We start from the raw sequence: 17,259 nt of genomic DNA, 5'->3' as shown, positions 1-17,259 counted from the left end.
ACTCCCTTGTTGCGGGACAGAACCCTCGAAACCGCACCATGGCTTTGACTCCTACCAACAACGATGAAAGAAAAGTTAGTGAAAAGAGTTCAATGTATGTATGCACATTAATACAATAAACCCTTCCTCTCAACTCAGTTAACATTCGTTCGCTTCGCTTTCAGCACAGAATTCCAGTTTCGAGAAGTATCCTCTTGATTATAAATTGAACGAATAAACTGTGTCGAAGATTAGAAAAGTCTGAGACAGAGAAAAAAACCTATAAACAGATCTCACTCGATCGTCTCGCTTCGACCATTCCTCCACCGAACCTCCTTAAGTGCTAGCGTTGGTACATTCGATTATTCTGATCCTGGCATGAATTACCGACGAGGACACAAAAGTTACCAGATTACAGGTCAAGGTAACTGTGACTTGCCTGAAGGATAAACGCTACGATTATACGTATGTTGGCAGTAGAAGGAGGCCTAGGGGAACGAGAGGGGGAAGAGGCAGCGCAAATGGCATAGGCTGCACACACATTGGCTCAGGAACCCACCGGTTTGGTCCGGCTCGAAGTAGTCTCCTGCGCTGTACACTCGGTTTTCCCACACTTCAGCTCTGTTTTTCTTTCTTTTCACCTCTCCTAAATCCATAGTATCATTGTACCGTGCATTATCGAAGTTTTTGATGGTCGACTTTTAGCAACAATTGAGGGGGAACGCGTGAATCGAGGCGAGAAGGAAAGGGAGAATGGCTTTGAATCCGCGGAATCCGTCGAAAGGTCCGATGGGCCGGCAGCACGTGTCACATAGCGGCAGTGTGCAATATTTTTTTTTCTCCCACGCGACGGCCACGTTTCTTGTTTTTCAACCACGACCGAGACTCTTTACATGGAAAAAAGCGGCGTAAGTGTCGCGTGGATTCCAATTTTTCCTCTTCACTTCACGAAAAAAAATATTTTCAGCCCAATCATGCACTTGACGCGCGTCGTTACCGATCGGATACCTATGCAAGCGTTATCAATCGAGACATTGAACGCGGGAATCTCTCGAGGCTCAACAAACCAGTTCCTACCTCTTTCGATTCTTCGCATCCTTCCCCGATCTGCTATGAGATGCTAGATCTGCTTACCTTTGCTCTGAAATCACTCAATCTAAACAACACTCGGACCGTATCCAACTTCCGAGCACAGTGGCATCGAATCTGTGCTTGGACATCGTTTTTCATCCATCACTCCATTCTTGACGGGACTGCGCTCACACCTGAAAGTCTCGGATTCCAAAATCGACTCATTTATGTCTCGGCTGAGGTCGCCTCCATGCTTGACGTGGCTGGGTTTACGGTGCCAATCCACATGCTGAGGGTTCCACCTTCTCCAAAGCGACTTCACCTGGTCGAGGCAACTCGGGATTTTATTCCGTTATTGGTCGAATTGACGATTCATCTCGCTTCTATTTCTCATCCCGGATTTGAATTCCTCTGGTCTCACATCCTGAGGCTGGATAGAATCCTCGACAAGCAAATCTGTGATGCACTGAACACTCTGATCAAGGCGCCAAATCCAAAGTACGACGTCGCTACAGTACTCCACGACATTCTTTTGGAGGAGCTTAGGCGAAATACAGATGGGGTTAACGTATGGGCTCTACGGTGTGCCCTCGACATTACAACCCGCCTCATGTTTTCGGGTCCAGTCACCATCCCTCGTCAACTGGTGTCCAAGGGGATCATAAAGACGCTCACAGGGGTTCTCGAACGAACGGCTGTATTCTCACACAACGCGAATAACCGGGAGCAACAAGATGCAACTATAGACGTACTCAATGACTGTCTTCGCGGCATCGAGTGCTGCATATCCGACGGATTCGCGCCAGTGTGCGACGCTCTCGACGCGGGACTTCTCCTGGCCATTTTGGAAGCATGGTTTATCGTGTATTCCTGGCTGGAGTACCCCGACGATGAATGTCCCTTTCGAAATTTCAGCGTGCAGATTTTAGACACTATTCGGCAACTTTTGATCGTTCCGTCTGTTGTTCGCCGAGTCCTGAAGAAGACACGGAATATACTGTCAGATAGGACGATTGCGATTCCATTGATGTATCAGTCAACGACCCAAACTGCTGTGGTAGAGTCGGTGGAGCTTTTAGGTAAGGAAGCGTTCAATATGAAGATCGCGTTGGACTATTTCGGTAAAGCGACTGAGAGACGGCTTTCGTGCTCGAATGAGGGGGTACGTGTTGGTTTTTTGACCGTATTCCTAGTGGAGTACTCAATTTATGAACTAGAAGTGCCCGGAAGCTATAGTACCGAAATCCTCCGAGGGTAGCTTGTTGAAATATAAACTTTGCTCTTGCTGTCGAGTTTCCGTCTACTGTTCTGTCGATTGTCAAAGAACTCATTGGAATGATGTGCACAGAGCTCAATGTCTCGCACCCAGACCGGAAGAGGGTGAGTTAAGGCTTCCTTCTCTCAATGTGTGCTTACTTTTAGATGAACCCTTTCTGTCTCATAGGTTGCCCGTTCCGAATATCTAAACTGGACGAATCCTTCATACGCTACTATGTCACTGAATTCGAGATTCAGGATCATAAAGAGCTCGTCAAAGACTCTCATGATTTGAACCTTTCGGGACAGGAAACAGATTTACTCGTTCATCAGTTTCACTTCAGCATGGATCCGGCGGATGAGAAGTACAACGCAATCGATTATCATGAACTCTTAAAGGAATTCAGCACTTGCCCGGAGTGTAACTGGATCAAGGAAAAGACGATTAAGGAAAGGGCTGAACTAGATGAAGCTCGGGAAGGGTTGGTGTATGTGTTGTATCCGGGAAGGAAAGCGATTTCGTGCATGATTTTCCGCGTTGATTTGGAGGTCGCCTTGAACAGTACCGGTGTTTGGGAGGAGGCACAAGCGCAAAAGATGTCAACTAAAATGTTTTACTAGATCTGGTAGTAATGGGAGGCGTGATCTGGCCTAACCCTCACATCCATGCCTACGCTTATGGGATTATAATATTATTTTCCCATACCTTAAAGTGCACTAAAAGGCTAGATTTTCGGTGCTGGGGACAGTGTGCGAAAATCTCTTCATTTTTTCTAGGGAAAAAGAACTTTTCGGAACCATGATAAAAGATAATCAGCAAATCAGACTGGGAAGTTGAATTTTCCGTTGCACGGGACCTCCAAGAACTGCAACTTCAAAGTCACTTTCTTATTGAGTTGCTATCATCGAAAACAGGCCAGGCATTAACAATACAAACAGTCCAAGAGAAAATATGCACGTACGATGGTGATACCCGGCTGAATGGCCGGGCAAGCAGGTCCCACAGCGCGGAGTTGTACGACGCACTTGCAAGAAGAGCACGATGTTTTCCCCTGGAACTGGTTGATATCAGCAGGGGTGTTGCTCGTGGTGAGAACCATATGGTTTCCGGAGAAGCCGGGCCAACCCTGGGATGAAGAAGATTAGAGGAGCATCTTTAGCTGAAAGCTTCCGACTCACAATCTATATACGTCAAGAAATTGAGGAAGAAGGCAAAAACCATTCAGTTTTCTGGAGCACTAATCGAGAAACTGAACGTACCCAACCGTAAGTTGCTGAACCATCAGCCGGTCCAATGAGATCCTTAAGGTAGAACTTATCCACAGCCCTGACAGGTCCAGTTCCGCAATCCGTCGGCGCCTTGCAGATCTGGAATGGGATGTTTCTGGGGGGAGAAGTGTGGTTAGAATCGAGTTAGGATTCAACGATCCAACGCAACACGGGAAGATATAAAAAGCTTTGACGTACTGGATGTAGCCGCCCTGAGCATACTGATCTATGTGCTCGGCGTTGAACGCGCCTCTTCCAAGTTGTTGTCCGTTAGGGTACAACAACTGATAGCATTTTCCAAACTGTAATCCACTAGTCGTGGCGTCTCCGCAAGTAACCTTCAACTGACATGCACCTGGCTGTTGAGCGGGGCAACCTTGGCAGCTAGAGGGTGTTGGCGTAGGGATACACGCTCCGTCTTTGTTCAAGGCAGATTTGGGTGGGCAGCATTTGCCGTTGGGTTTGATCCCGGTGTAAATCTGGTCAAAACCACAGCACTAGATGGAGGAGATTGGATGAAAAAAGAAAAGTTGTCATAGTTATACCCACCACACCGGCACGAGACTCTTCGTCGTAGATCACCAACTGTTCTCTAGGGTCACAGCAGAGACGTGCGTTGTTCTGTAGTGTTTGATCACTGAGCTAGCCGTCGAACAGGAAGGAAAGAGAAGTAAAAACACGAACACTGTCAACGTAGCGCCGTTCCTCACCACCAACGCATCTGTGAATAATCTCCTCGCATATAGCTTCTCCATCGAGTATGATCGGCTCGTAACCGTCTGGGCAGCCGCCATCAGCTTGAACTCCGGAAATGAGGAGGAAAGATAGGAGGAGGAGTGGGAGCGTAGAGAAGGAGTTTTTCATGTTGTCCACCGTTCGAGTCTTCTCCTGAGGAAGGTACCTTGAAGAAAAACCTGAAGGGGTGATGTATCGGGCGGAAGGAAACGCTCTACATTTACCGTTTTATAATAAAAAGATCACGAATTCTGAAGTCGAAGTTACAGCTCTTTTCCCACTGTCCCCACTGGCATTAGATGGTTCCATTATCCATAGTCCTACAGTCCATTTTTGCGGTAGTTGATTGATGAAGAGAAGATGACTAGACTGAAGGAACGACTGCTCAAAAGTCGCAGTTATTCGACTTCCAGCCTGTTTGGACGCGTCGCATATAACATATTATCTTGTTGCATTGGGGAACTCTCGAATGAACAACAATCCGACGTTGATCCCACTACAGATGACTGGTAATGTTGTGATAACGAAACATGACCGTGACGATTCGAGACGTCGATAACTTGACCGGTATAACGACAGTTCTTAAGCGAATGCTTAAGAAAAGAGAAAGGAGAGAACGAAACCCCGGAGTCCTGATTCAGACAGTCACGTGTCACAGTGTGTCACAAGACGAAATTGAAATTTCCCGCTTTACGTTTCTCAACTCGCATTATGTCATAGCTTCGGCACTTGCCGAGCCACGTGTATGGTGGACGTTATTGAATGTTGAATTCGCCAGGCAAAGCTTCATATTGCATCATCTTGCACAGACGGCAGAAGCTAGTATTAGCGACTCCAAGGTACGTCATATGTATGTAAACTTCTCCAGACAAAAGTTACATTCACATCACTGCAAACAAGACGTCCTCAACGCGCGCATGGAGGCCGTCCTCCATCGGAGACACCAATGATGTTCCTTAACGGAGCTCGTGGCCGGTCGTCTGGATTTGTCACGTTGAATGACGCTCGGTACGAAGCGAACCGCTCCAGCCTTCAATGTTATCTTTGGCGAGACGTGCTAGCTGCCTACCATAGCAATGGTAGGTGTTATAAAATCTTCAAAAGGCCCACAGTCGTTGCTGTTCACCTTACAGTTTCTCACCGAGAGCAGGAGCAACTTATACGTCCGGCGAAACAGATTGGAACTAGGAATGCAATACCTCTTTGTCATCACTGCCACTTTCTTGCCTTTCCTCCTCGCCGCAGTTCAGGCTCAAGAGGAATGCGGCCCCGAAAGAATCTATGTAAATGCGGTGAGTATTGCGCGATTTTCCGCTATTTGAAACCATACTTAAAATCGATTTTCTCTGATAGGAATCAAATGCCCAGCATTGTTGCTCACCAGGTCAGGATTTGGTCATCTATGACCAGAAGAGTCGTGTCGGCGTGGTACGTCTCATTTACCTTGTTCGAGTCCCACCACGTCACACTTTGAAATCACGATTCTAGTGCTGTGGTGTCGACCAGGACTATGCGGGAATCGCTCCAAATGGGAAGTGCTGTCCTCAAGGCCAAATATTAGGTGCCGATGGCAAGTGCACCAACCCTCCTGGGGGCAATTGCCCGTCTTGCCCGAATCAACCAGTCGGTGCTTGCCGACGTCAACGTGCCTGTGGAGACGTCAAAACAAATGGATTGAAATACGGGAGCTGCTACGAGATGACTTTCCCCAATTCCGGGGGGAAACAAATGGGTAGGGATTGGCCCAGCGATACATACATACCGGATGGACATGTTCAGTTAGTCCCTCGAATCGAATACTGGGGAGACGTGAGAAACCATTGACGTCTATAGAAACATTATATACAAGATCTGCCAGAGCACAGATGGGGCCTGCGGTACCGGCCCTGTCAAGCCAACCGATACTTTCGTCATTGAAGATAAAGTTGGCAATGAAGGAGATACGACCGATGTACAGAGTTGGGTACGATGTCTTTCGGTTTATAGGGCCAGTATTCACTCACTGGACACCCATTCCTTTCCCTCTCTTCCCCCGTCTAGATTGTAAGTCTTCGTAGCCAGTTCCCCGTTCTCAGGTTCTGACACTCTGCCCTGATCAGGGTAACGGCGCAGTCAACGGTGCTTCATTAGCTCTGACCACCATTGCCACCAAAGCCGCTCAATTCCAGGGAACCACATCCTGCTCTAAATGCACCTGTGTTGTCGCTCTTACCGGTGTTGGCAGAGGATTGAGTACGCGAGACGGCGATCCAGTACACATCGCCTTCGTCAGTATCACTATCACGCCTAACTCTTTCTTGGGAACCCATACTGACTTTGTCACTCCCAAACAGTCCCCTAACCCAAGGGTTACGCTGGATATGGAATTTACCGAATTACCTTGCGATGATCTCGATTTTCCTGAGGATTAGTAAGAGAAGGTGATGAATATCTAAACGTGGTGTGACCCGGGCGGCTCGGTCCTGTGGGGTTTAAGAAAAAATGGTACCTAATTTCTATGATTGTCGGACCGCACCGAGCCTTCAATATATTTGTTACACCGTCCGGTCTGCCTTACTGTCGGAGAAAAGGAAATTGTGACATGTATACAGGGGGAAAATGTGTATGGGCCTCGTGGTTCCTTCCAAGAAACGATAGTTTGAAAAGTCTTTCCTCGTAGCGTGTGAATGTTTGCAAGTACAAAGATTCAATATGTATACATCATTCGCTAAGTGATATAAGGTCCCTCCAACAATACCGCCTCAAGCCAACTACTGGCTTAACCCAATACCCAACCACCTCTTTTTCGACACTCTCACCTTCAACCACACGTACAGCCAAATCACTCTTTGCATTGATACTTTCCAGCCAACGCACATCAAGATGCGTAGCCCTCCCACGAATTCTAAGAAACACTGACTTCAGTTCACCATCTACCCGCGACTGAAGCATGTTCTCGAAGGCATTATCTTCCCAGTCATTACCAACAATAAAATTGGCTTCGCGAAGCATGGGTAGTGCGACCGTTTTACGTGGATATACCGAAGACTCGTGGCTTGCAGTAGGCCAAAAGTTCAACGCATGGAAGAAAGCGGTAGTAAGGAGGGGAGGAAAACCGTCATTGGTGATTGAGTGGATTTCCAGTGTACGGAGGGAAGGTAGTACGTGAAGAACCTGTATGAGATGAGTCGTTGGAATCGGGATTTCGACGACTTTGAACGACTTGAGAGTTTTGGGACCACCAGAGCGACGAAGAAAGCTGATCAATGAGTTGCTGAATAACAATGAAAGGACTACCGGCTGTTCATATGAAAGGTTTGTCGTGATAACGGAGAGAGATGTCAGCCATGGAGAGGTAAATGCGCACAGGAAGAATGATATCAGATGAAGATCGCTTTGGCTTGGTGCCTCTACTGTCAGTGTGTGCAAGGTTCCGTGTGTGTCTGGGATCATCGAAGAATGCACCTCGATTGGGCGTCCAGTGTTCGCGAGTACAAGATGTGCGGCCACGAGGTTCTGGCAGGAACGCAATAAAGGAATCGCGTCTCTGATGTCGACTTCAACCCGAAGTCGAGTAAGGAGCGGAGTGTGCCCAAATATTCCGAGAAAGGGCATTATTGCGGTTCCACTAAAAGAAAGATGGACAGTTTGGAGTGACGAGGACACGATACATGGCGTAAGCTCAGGCGGGACTTCCTGGTCATAACTTTGATCAAGCACAACCTTGAGGGTCTCCAAGGCGCGCATTTCTCGCTTCAGTATGAAATCGAGGTATAGGAAATCTCCTATTTGGGATAGCTGTATGTAGTGGAATGACCTCCATCGATGTGATTGCTGGAGAACAAGATCAAGGAATCGTGTAGAAGAGTCATGTTCTATGACCATAAACTCAATTTCAATTTCGACAGACAATGGCGAATCTTGAGAACGTAGAAGATGATCTGTGAGTCGTTGAAAGGCTGTGATGGGGTAGGTGCGAAATGGATGGATCTTCAAGAGGATAGTGGTCCAGAGACGAGATGTTGTTTGGGAGAGGTTCCGCCATCTTCGACATACTTGTCCCAGCTTGTAGGTATCCGAACTGCAATGACCTGGTCTCCATCCAAACGAGTTCTTTTCCACCGCATACTCGAAAATACACTCGAGTGTTTCTTCAGGGATCCGATAAAAAGGAGATAAGGATGTTTGATATTCCAGACGAATCCGTTTCAGACGTGCCAGTTCTGTTTTGTGATATGCGATCTGTTCATTCATGGAAGTGACGGCTGCCATGATAGAATCAATGTTGAAAAAGTTCCGGGGACCAGGTGTTGAGGAAAATGAGGATATCTGTTGTTTCTAAGGGCGAGTGCTACCGTTAGCAATCGCGATCGAGCAGGCAAAGTTGACGAGCGAGGGGTGCCACTAACTATCATCGTTGTTGCTGTGCAAACCTCGAGTTGTGGGAATATCACCGTCCAATTACATAATTTCGGCTACTTCAACTGGCTCACAATATTTTTAAAATTGCGAGTCACACACACGCCAATTTTGCCAAAAAGTCTGTTCTGCAGAAATGTGTCTCCATTCCTCTTAATGCCGAGCAACCAGTCATTTATTTTAGTCCCTCCACGTATCCAAACCAATAAATCCCTCTACCGGTACAGCGTCCTGTACGTCGTCCGCTTGAGGGTTGAGTTCTAGAAAAATGTCTGGTTGAACAGAAGGCGTATCCCATAGACTCCAAGATTAAGATAAGGACCATAAGAGAATTGGTGGAGGGGTGATGTAAAGTTGTAAACCTCTAGGTCCGCGTTGTACATGTCGTGACTTCCCGCATGAAAAAAAAATGATAACCCCCAGAGTCGTACCGCGAGATCAGAAACTTGTTACGCATATTCAATATATTGAACTTGGACAGAACTTCACTGCCACGTTTTCATCTGCAGAAAAGAACGACCAACGTGGTGTTTCGTGGTTTCCACTTTTGAATGCGGCAAACGTCGAAAAAGTGCTGAAGCCTGACAGTCGCGTCATTCACGTTATCGAGTGGTGAAATTTGAAAGGTAAAAATAAATAAATAAACCACTTGAACTTCGGGGTCTGTGGACTCTGTAGAAATATGGTAGTTCAACCAAATGGAGAATAAAATTAATGAAGTCAAGGAGGCTAATGCGTAGTTGTAGCTTTTGTTATCAGTTCCCCAGAACATTGTGGTTGAATGGAAGAAGGGAAAAAAAAAGCATTTTGCTGTCGCAGTGGCGTAGACGTACACATGAGAATGTATTACTAGATTAAGATTACGAGCTGGAAGACGGCGACTTGGCGACTTCACACTCGAGATTTGCGATTCCAGTACATAGCCAATATTGTAAGTCAGAAAGCTCTGACCCGGGCCTTACGGTCTGCTAAGCTCCCTAGAAGACAGGTCGCCACTGGCTGAGTTATTACGACATCCAGCATTCAGGCCAAAGTTGAAAGGTGTTCGAGGGCGTTATTGTTTCGATGTGAGCATATAATAGCACGGTAATTGACAACACAAGCAAGGACAGAGGTAAATATACAAATCCCAAGAGTATTACTATGAACATGAAGAGAGAATAAATTCCAATAAGAGATACCACAGAAATAACCAGCTAAGAAATCCGAACGACCCCGTTTTTTTAAACCTGAGCATGAACCGGAGGTCCCGAACTATGCTGAGGAGGATACATTTGTCCCTGAGCTGGGGCTTGCTGTACGACTGGTTGCACATAACCCATCTGGGGCTGTTGACCCATATATTGCGCACCCATAGTCTGGCCAGTACCTTGCGTAGGTACGGTGTTCCTGGTATACTGAGGTTCACCATGATGAAGAACCGAGGGTAGAATACACTGAAGACCTCTTGCCAATAACTCACCTGGACAAACTTAAACAAGTTGAAGACACAATCAAGGCAATTCGTACATACAACTTCGAGGCAGAAAAACTCCAATGGACTGAAGACGAATTCCATGCTTTCCGAGATCTGTCTACTGAGGGTTTCGATCTAGACGACCCCGATATCACAATGTCTTTCCAACTTTACCTCGCTCTTTCCTCTACCTGCTCAGAAGCCATATATCGAAATACCTACAAAATCTGGAAGATACGACATCCCGACTCCAGCATTCTGTCATATGATCAGGTTCGAAGCTGTTTCAGGTTATTCACTGGCATAAACCCACTATGGTACAACATGTGTATAAACTCATGTATGGCTTTCACTGGAATCCATGCACATCTTGACCATTGTACAGAGTGTGGAGAAGCACGTTTTGAGGCTGACGACATCACTCCACGCCGCAAGTTCGTTACTTTACCTCTCGGCCCACAGCTACAGGCTTTGTGGCGACATCTGACATGTGTCTCCAAACTACAGCATCGAGTTGAACATACCAGAGCCCTTCTGGAGGAACGAAAAGCGACCGGGAAAATTGAAGTTTATGATGACGTTTTATGTAGTTCGGCAGGAATATCATTTCCCACGATTAATCCTAGACTCAAAATTCAGTAGATTCTCACGCTGTAGTTTAATCCTATTACTTGTATATAATCCTAACATAATTCAAGATGTTCAAATGTAATCCCAACTCAAAAAAAAGGACTATAATCCTTGGATAATCCTATGTAATCCTGAATGGGAGGTAGGATTAATCTAATTTAATCTATGATCCAACTGTAATCTAATTCTGTGTAATCCTAATCTAATCCTAATCTAATCCAATCTGGGTCAGTTGCTGAAACACCAAGTAGTGCTCTTGGAGTTGAGGTTGGCTGCCTTCAATCAAGTTTATTATAAAAAGCTGGTACCCAACATTTGCACTTTGCAGTTAGCATATATTTTTTGGGTGCAGACAACAACTCACCCTTCCTTTCACTTCCCATTTGAAAAGCATTTCTTGGCTTATTTTTCTCAGTTCTTCACTCACTTCTAACCCTTCTTGACCTTGCAGACTTGTAACTTGTTGTGATAAATTGGGAGGGACATCAAGCTGACTTGATGTGTTAGCAGGTGAGATGGGATTGAGAAGAGGCGAGTGGCAGCTGTGCAGCCGTGGCATGACTGTTATAGTCCAGCTTTCCCACGAATCTGTCAACCTGTAGCACGTGCATGTCTTGTTGATGTCTGGCGCATTCCTCTCTTCTGCATTACTTCCACCATCCCCAATATGGTGTTTCTCCTCTGTGCATCGTTGTCAACTTTCAAGTGGCTCAGTAATTGGCCAATATAATGTGAAGGAGTTTATTTGGACTCTAGGTGTGTAGTCATTTTATTTTTATTTCCAATAAATTCTGACTGCTTTGAATTCTTTTCATGTTGTATTGCATAATCACAAGGACCCATCAATCATGCACTACCTGTATGCTGTGAGGAAGTGGCTGCAGGTAGGAAATTCCAGAGTGAAGTCTACAGACCCCCAGTGATGGTTGATTACACTAAGTCCACTCACAGATACTAAACAATGTCACATGCACAGTCTGGATTACCGTAGGATTAATCCAACCTTGGTGGGATTATAGTAGGATTAATCTATCTTGGTGAGATTAGTGTAGAATTAGGTGCCAATAAAATTACATAGGATTATATAGGATTAACAAGGATACTATTATGTAGAATTAAATAGAATTATAATGTGATTAATCCTTATTTTTGTTGGTTGGGATTGTACTTGCTTCTCCTCAGGTTATGATAGATTATATTGTAGTGATAGGATTAATTTACAGTGTGAGAATCTACTGAATTTTGAGTCTAGGATTAATCATATGTAGTGCAATTGTTGGGTTCGGAGTATCTGGATTTGGTAGAGGCAGGAAAGATCAGGGAAAATGATATGGTCATTGCCATGTCAATGGATGGAGCGCAGCTTTACCGAGATAAAAGCTCGGATACATGGTTTGGCATCACAATGGTTCTAGACCTCCCCGGTGAGATTCACCACAAACGCGAACATATTCTTCCATTATTTGTTATCGGTGGACCGAATCCTCCAAAAAATTACAGCTCTTTCTTATTCCCAACCCTTTCCCACCTCTCCGCTTGTCAAAATGTTGGCCTATGCATCTGGAACTCAGCTGATGGGTCCACGTTTATGTCGTACCCATGGTTTGCATATGGCTTAGTGGATACAGTCAGTATGGCAGAGCTTAGTGGATCTGTTGGCCACACCGGGCGAAATGGCTGTCGTATTTTGTGTCCTACACCAGGGAGGCACAAACCAGGTGTAGGTACTTACTACCCTGCGATGTTACGGCCCCTGGGAGACAACTTACCTGCTGGTTCTCGTCACAACGACATCAATATCAATCTTATTACAACCTGCACTCCCGAGGAGTATCAAGATCAACTTCGCTACGTTCTATTGTCACCTACCCTACGAGTTTACGAAAAACGTCGAAAAGAAACTGGAATCTGTTGGCCCTCTCTCGTCTCTAGTCTCGTGAAAGCAACTCTGGTTCCTAGGTCTCTTCCTGTTGACCTCATGCATCTTTTTTTCAACCTCTCTGTACTACTTGTTCTCCTCTGGCAAGGTGCTATTGACCATGCTAAGGACAACCTATCTTCATCATGGTCTTGGGCACTTTTACAAGATTCAGAAATTTGGCAAGCGCATGGTGCACAAGTAGCTCAAACCCGCAAGTACATTCCTGCTTGCCTCGAGTCTTGAACCCCTCAGAACCCGGCAGAGAAAATTATTACTGGTTACAAGGCCATTGAGTACCTTGTCTACGTCTTCAGCCTCTGTCCTGCTCTACTCTATAGTGTTCTTCCAAATGAATTTTACCTCCATTTTTGTCAGCTGGTCTGGGCAACACATATTATTCACAAACGTAGCCAAACTCGAGGTAGACTATTGGATGCTTACAAAGCTTTCATGACATTCATTGTCAAGTTTGAACTACTCTATTACCAGTGAAAAATGACCCATATGCAAATCTCAGCCAAAGAATTATCGAACACACCCATTCGAATGTGATTCATGCTATCGCCCCCCATATTGTTTTGGAAGACAACGTGGCACCAAATGGGTCAATAGTAGTGGGCGATAACTTTGTTCTTCTTGGACCCCACGATCTCCACTTCATGGATAAGCCTGAACTTAATGCCTTTCAATCTTTAGTTCAAGAGCATGGCTGGCAGATGCAAGTAAGTGATTCGGAAATGATGATAGCTCGATTTGCAAGATTATCACTTCCAAATGGTCAGATCGCACGGTCTCTATGGCAAGAAAACAAACGACCTGATTATAAAGTCCGAAGAGCTAGAAATGTCTGAGTGAGTTTTCCCCCCAAAGTCAGGCAATGGTCGTAGTCTCGTACTAATTGTTATTTTTATACTTAGTTAAGTCTGAAAGGACAGCGCCATTTTGCAGAGATACTTTATTTCTTTCTGGTTGACAAGGGCAATCTCCGCTACACCTGCACTGTAACAAGAATGTATTTGTTGCTGGACAACGATATACTCGAAAAATCTTACAATACCCTTGAAGTCTGCTCATTTTTGGGAGATGAAGAAACTCGAATTGTTGATGCAAAGTCAATTGAGAGTGTTGTTGGTATGATACCCTTCCGACAACAGGGAGCTACAGAATGGAATGGGACCTCTTATTTTGTGTTAGAGAAACTGAGTTCTGCAGAGCTGAGTGTGGTTGTAAATGGAGAGGAGCTAGATGAGTTGGCCAAGAACGAGAACGAGAACTAGTAGACAAATACTTATACTTGTCATACTTAGGTTATCTTGTATCCCGACATGGCTGAGAAGCCTCACGTGCTGAGACAACTTGTGGCCACACATACTGGAAACATTTCAACACTTTGCTACCATCAGCGACGCTGATTGACCTTGCTTTGCTCCTAACAGCTTTTCTTGCTATGTTTCCGTCTCTATCTCCAGAAAGCTGCAATGGATATAACACTGAACATCAACAGTTCCAGTTCCAAATCAACAACCTTCCAATGTTTCAATCTGCTAGGTCACCTGAGCGACAATTTAATCAAACGCATTACTCTCGAGAAACTTCTCAAGACAGCATCAATATATGTTCAACAGGCCAACTACATGCTCTGATCTCTGCGATCACAGAAGATCAGTTGAGATCAGCGAGAAATCCAGTGTTTCTGAAGCTGGAGCAGAAGGTCCGGCATTTAGAGTGTACTGTCCAACTTCAGTGCGTGTATCAGTATCTAATTCCTGACAAGCTCACTAACATTGCATTTCTTCCAGAAACGACCTTTTACTACTCTTGTCTAAAGTCCAAGAAAGACTGAAAGCCACTGAACTCAAAAGAGAAGATTACCCTCACGTTCTCTTCTGGTCAAAGCCCAAGAATGTCACAAAAGCTTCCAAGTCCAAGATCACTACAATCAAGATAACTGGGGATGAGGATGACTCTGATTCCCCAGGCTCAGACTCATCAACCGGCAAGAAAGGGAAGAACCTACCACCTGTGCACCTCCAGAAGGCCAACAGCTTGGTTATTAGCTTGGTCGAATACTCAGACTTGCTACAGGATTGTCGAGGGTTCTGGAACGATGATGCGCCTACTAATGGGGTAGCCACAAATAAGCTCCTAATATAGCAATGTTGGGTATCCACTGCGCCCTATGGAATATGGTCTGTAGGGTCTTGAGTCAGTGAGCCACTTGTATAAAGTGTAGAACCACTTTAGTATAAGTACATGGCACTATAGCTCAGTGGTTGAGAGCACCTTAGAACCAATGAGGAGGTCTGGGGTTCAAATCCCCATAGAGCCACTTTTGGAAAACTGTTAGTTCAGTGAACAGGCATCTTAACGACAAAATTGATACGCAAAATCCACCTGATAACTGATCGGCAAGTGGAGTTCAATGAGAGTATCTTGTGATGAGGACTGTACTCCTACAAGTCGGTACTCCAATGACAATGAGAGCATATGACAGACAGTACCCAACATACACCAATGTAGTGTACCACACACCTAATCCATGTGTACCCCATCCTGTACTCCAACATAAAGGAAGGGACTCTAGGACAAGCCCGAACTCATGACTAAACAGTGAGTACCTCAATAAAGGTGACCTAGACAACGGTAGAGCAACAGAACAAATAGAGCAGAGGCGACGGATAGGATTAGGGAAAAGGATAGAGAACCAAGACAAAGAAGATCAAATTCTGGGAAAACTCCCTACTACTAAATACTCCTTATATACCTATCTAATAGAAAGGGTTGTACTCCTATACTGATGACCCCTTCTCCTAAGATTAGGAGTACTCTCCTATGAATCGACCCTTTCACATGATATCCCTTGATTGTACATCAAGTCTGATCATAGTTGACTCCATAGGCGGAAAAGTCAAAGGTAGGGTACTACCCCTGGTTCAGTTCATGACAATCCTCTATTGCTGATAGGCCTGTAGAATGGTTTGCCAGCACTAGTCTAGAGTACGGTCTCATAGTAGGTCAAAGTACCGGGTTTGGTACCCCTCGGAGTAAGCCCTATGTGGATGTTGGGTTGTTATAGGCATATGCTATCCTCAGCGTCAAGGCCTGGCATATGCATAGACGGTAATGCGACTTTTGACATCTATGCTACATTATGTCCATTTTAGCACATATATTAAGTGCTTTGGAACGATATAGATATTGTATGAGAACTAGAGTGAGCCCGAGCTGCTAGTTAAAGCTTATGGCCATTAGCAGAGTACACTAGTACAGCTGAGAAACAGCTAGAGAGCATCCCGTAGCGCTAGCCTGAAAACTGTAAGACACTACGCGAGCGGTCGCTATTCAGAAAGACCACTCTCTGTACTCTATTATGCACAAAGCGATTAAGGGATATTAGGTTGAGGCTTATGTTTCAGTACTGGACTCGTAGCTAAGAGGGATGAAGTCTTAAACAGACTCCTAAAAAGAGAGAGCGAACACTCTCGAACGAAGACGGACTTAGGGAAAGGCGCGCTGAAGTGTTGAGCACTAGCGGTTCATACGGACCAAGCGGATGCTACGGAAAGAAGTAAGAACACTCGCCCAAGATCAAGGACGAGGTGAAGTCGAGTACAAGCGATCGGAGAGGTGTCCAAACATGTGCAAGCATCAGAGAGAGAAGGTCTTTGGACAGGTCGGAGAGAGCTAGCGCTTGCGGATAGGATTAAGGATCGGATTCCATGCGCCAAACCATATGAGTTCTCGCTAAGAGACTAACCAATGAATAGAGACCAGTGACGTTAAGAGCTAGACTCTTCCAGACTGTGTGCAGATGCCTGGCAGAGAGAGCTAGCGAAGTTAAGAGGCATATGCTAGTGGTATTAGTGAGCGAGAATACAGCTATATAGCATCACCTGCAAGAACCCAGCATGGGCACCCAAGCCCGAAGACGATTTGTAAGCTAGTGTAGAAATTGTATATATACCAGGCCTGTATCTGTAGTTAAGGCAAGCAAGTACTGCCAGTGTGTAGGAAAGTTTTGGAGCAGCTGCCCGCACGTAGCCTCCAAATAGAGATTAGATTTGCCCTGTTAAATCAGTGATTGGATAAGAGATTGGATAAGAGCGAGCAATTCAGAGAACAGTTCAGAGACCTTCAGAGTTATTCAGAGAACAGTCTTCGTATTGAGTTTCATAGTCCACAGAGGACCCCTAGCTTTCCACTCTCCTTTCTAAGTCCACTGGACCCAAAGCAACCCTAATACAAAAACCCCTAGCTGTTCAAGTGCATAGCACCGATAGCTGTAAATAAGAGCTAGCTTTCCCTAGTCTTTAGTATTACCCTTTTTGAGATAAGAAGTGTACCCTTTGACAAGCATTTCCACCCTTGCAATTCTTCTGGGGTGTTGAGTGGTGATAGACTGTTCACAACTGGGATAGCTATATTGTTGAGGATTGATTGATTTGTCAGTGCTACACATAGCACTGATAGGTTGGTTTGTTCTTTAGGATAGAGGTTGATATATCATTCCCAGCGCCCATTAATGGTCACCCTCCTGACAAAA

General features: G+C 45.3%; 6 protein-coding genes and 1 non-coding gene across 7 annotated transcripts; 5 read left to right on the top strand and 2 right to left on the bottom strand.

Moving 5' to 3' along the window:
- The first annotated feature begins 835 nt into the window (after positions 1–835).
- On the top strand, positions 836–2,946 carry E1B28_003667 (uncharacterized protein). Its single transcript, XM_043148093.1, has 4 exons — positions 836–887; positions 947–2,212; positions 2,268–2,430; positions 2,495–2,946. The coding sequence occupies exons 1-4, from the start codon at positions 873–875 to the stop codon at positions 2,926–2,928; spliced, it is 1,878 nt and encodes a 625-aa protein (XP_043012685.1). The 5' UTR covers positions 836–872; the 3' UTR covers positions 2,929–2,946.
- A 113-nt stretch (positions 2,947–3,059) lies between these two features.
- On the bottom strand, positions 3,060–4,831 carry E1B28_003666 (uncharacterized protein). The gene is made up of 7 exons (XM_043148092.1): positions 4,261–4,831; positions 4,126–4,197; positions 3,775–4,073; positions 3,568–3,691; positions 3,487–3,489; positions 3,270–3,434; positions 3,060–3,206 (listed from the first exon to the last, which is right to left on the bottom strand). The coding sequence occupies exons 1-7, from the start codon at positions 4,438–4,440 to the stop codon at positions 3,129–3,131; spliced, it is 921 nt and encodes a 306-aa protein (XP_043012684.1). The 5' UTR covers positions 4,441–4,831; the 3' UTR covers positions 3,060–3,128.
- A 556-nt stretch (positions 4,832–5,387) lies between these two features.
- On the top strand, positions 5,388–6,852 carry E1B28_003665 (uncharacterized protein; the record flags this gene model as incomplete). The annotated part of the gene is made up of 7 exons (XM_043148091.1): positions 5,388–5,603; positions 5,665–5,739; positions 5,800–6,089; positions 6,145–6,274; positions 6,352–6,354; positions 6,411–6,578; positions 6,645–6,852. 7 exons carry the CDS (start codon positions 5,388–5,390, stop codon positions 6,720–6,722), a joined length of 960 nt encoding a protein of 319 aa, XP_043012683.1. The 3' UTR covers positions 6,723–6,852.
- Positions 6,853–7,011: 159 nt separating this feature from the next.
- E1B28_003664 (uncharacterized protein) lies at positions 7,012–8,705 on the bottom strand (the record flags this gene model as incomplete). The annotated part of the gene is made up of 2 exons (XM_043148090.1): positions 7,012–8,628; positions 8,700–8,705. 2 exons carry the CDS (start codon positions 8,703–8,705, stop codon positions 7,012–7,014), a joined length of 1,623 nt encoding a protein of 540 aa, XP_043012682.1.
- Positions 8,706–13,559: 4,854 nt separating this feature from the next.
- E1B28_003663 (uncharacterized protein) lies at positions 13,560–13,993 on the top strand (the record flags this gene model as incomplete). The annotated part of the gene is made up of 2 exons (XM_043148089.1): positions 13,560–13,567; positions 13,639–13,993. The coding sequence occupies 2 exons, from the start codon at positions 13,560–13,562 to the stop codon at positions 13,991–13,993; spliced, it is 363 nt and encodes a 120-aa protein (XP_043012681.1).
- Positions 13,994–14,163: 170 nt separating this feature from the next.
- Positions 14,164–14,870, top strand: E1B28_003662 (uncharacterized protein; the record flags this gene model as incomplete). Its single annotated transcript, XM_043148088.1, has 2 exons — positions 14,164–14,459; positions 14,516–14,870. 2 exons carry the CDS (start codon positions 14,164–14,166, stop codon positions 14,868–14,870), a joined length of 651 nt encoding a protein of 216 aa, XP_043012680.1.
- A 101-nt stretch (positions 14,871–14,971) lies between these two features.
- On the top strand, positions 14,972–15,045 carry E1B28_003661. The gene has a single exon. It is a non-coding gene; the product is annotated as a tRNA-Gly (tRNA).
- The last annotated feature ends 2,214 nt before the right edge of the window (positions 15,046–17,259 follow it).

Source organism: Marasmius oreades, chromosome 2 (assembly GCF_018924745.1).
Source record: "Marasmius oreades isolate 03SP1 chromosome 2, whole genome shotgun sequence".
Classification (NCBI taxonomy): Eukaryota; Fungi; Basidiomycota; class Agaricomycetes; order Agaricales; family Marasmiaceae; genus Marasmius; species Marasmius oreades.
The sequence above is the reverse complement of the archived record's forward strand: the minus strand, read 5'-3'. Positions and strand labels throughout refer to the sequence as shown.

What these genes read in the sequence shown, in the direction of transcription:
- E1B28_003667 (XM_043148093.1), top strand. An exon ending in TTTCGTGCTCGAATGAGGGG is followed by an intron (nt 2,213 to 2,267) that starts GTACGTGTTGGT and finishes TTTATGAACTAG; the next exon opens with AAGTGCCCGGAAGCTATAGT. An exon ending in CGCACCCAGACCGGAAGAGG is followed by an intron (nt 2,431 to 2,494) that starts GTGAGTTAAGGC and finishes TCTGTCTCATAG; the next exon opens with GTTGCCCGTTCCGAATATCT.
- E1B28_003666 (XM_043148092.1), bottom strand. Translation starts at nt 4,440, where the DNA reads ATGAAAAACTCCTTCTCTACGCTCCCACTCCTCCTCCTATCTTTCCTC. An exon ending in AACGGCGCTACGTTGACAGT is followed by an intron (nt 4,198 to 4,260) that starts GTTCGTGTTTTT and finishes CAAACACTACAG; the next exon opens with AACAACGCACGTCTCTGCTG. An exon ending in TTCAGCCGGGTATCACCATC is followed by an intron (nt 3,207 to 3,269) that starts GTACGTGCATAT and finishes TTTCGATGATAG; the next exon opens with CAACTCAATAAGAAAGTGAC.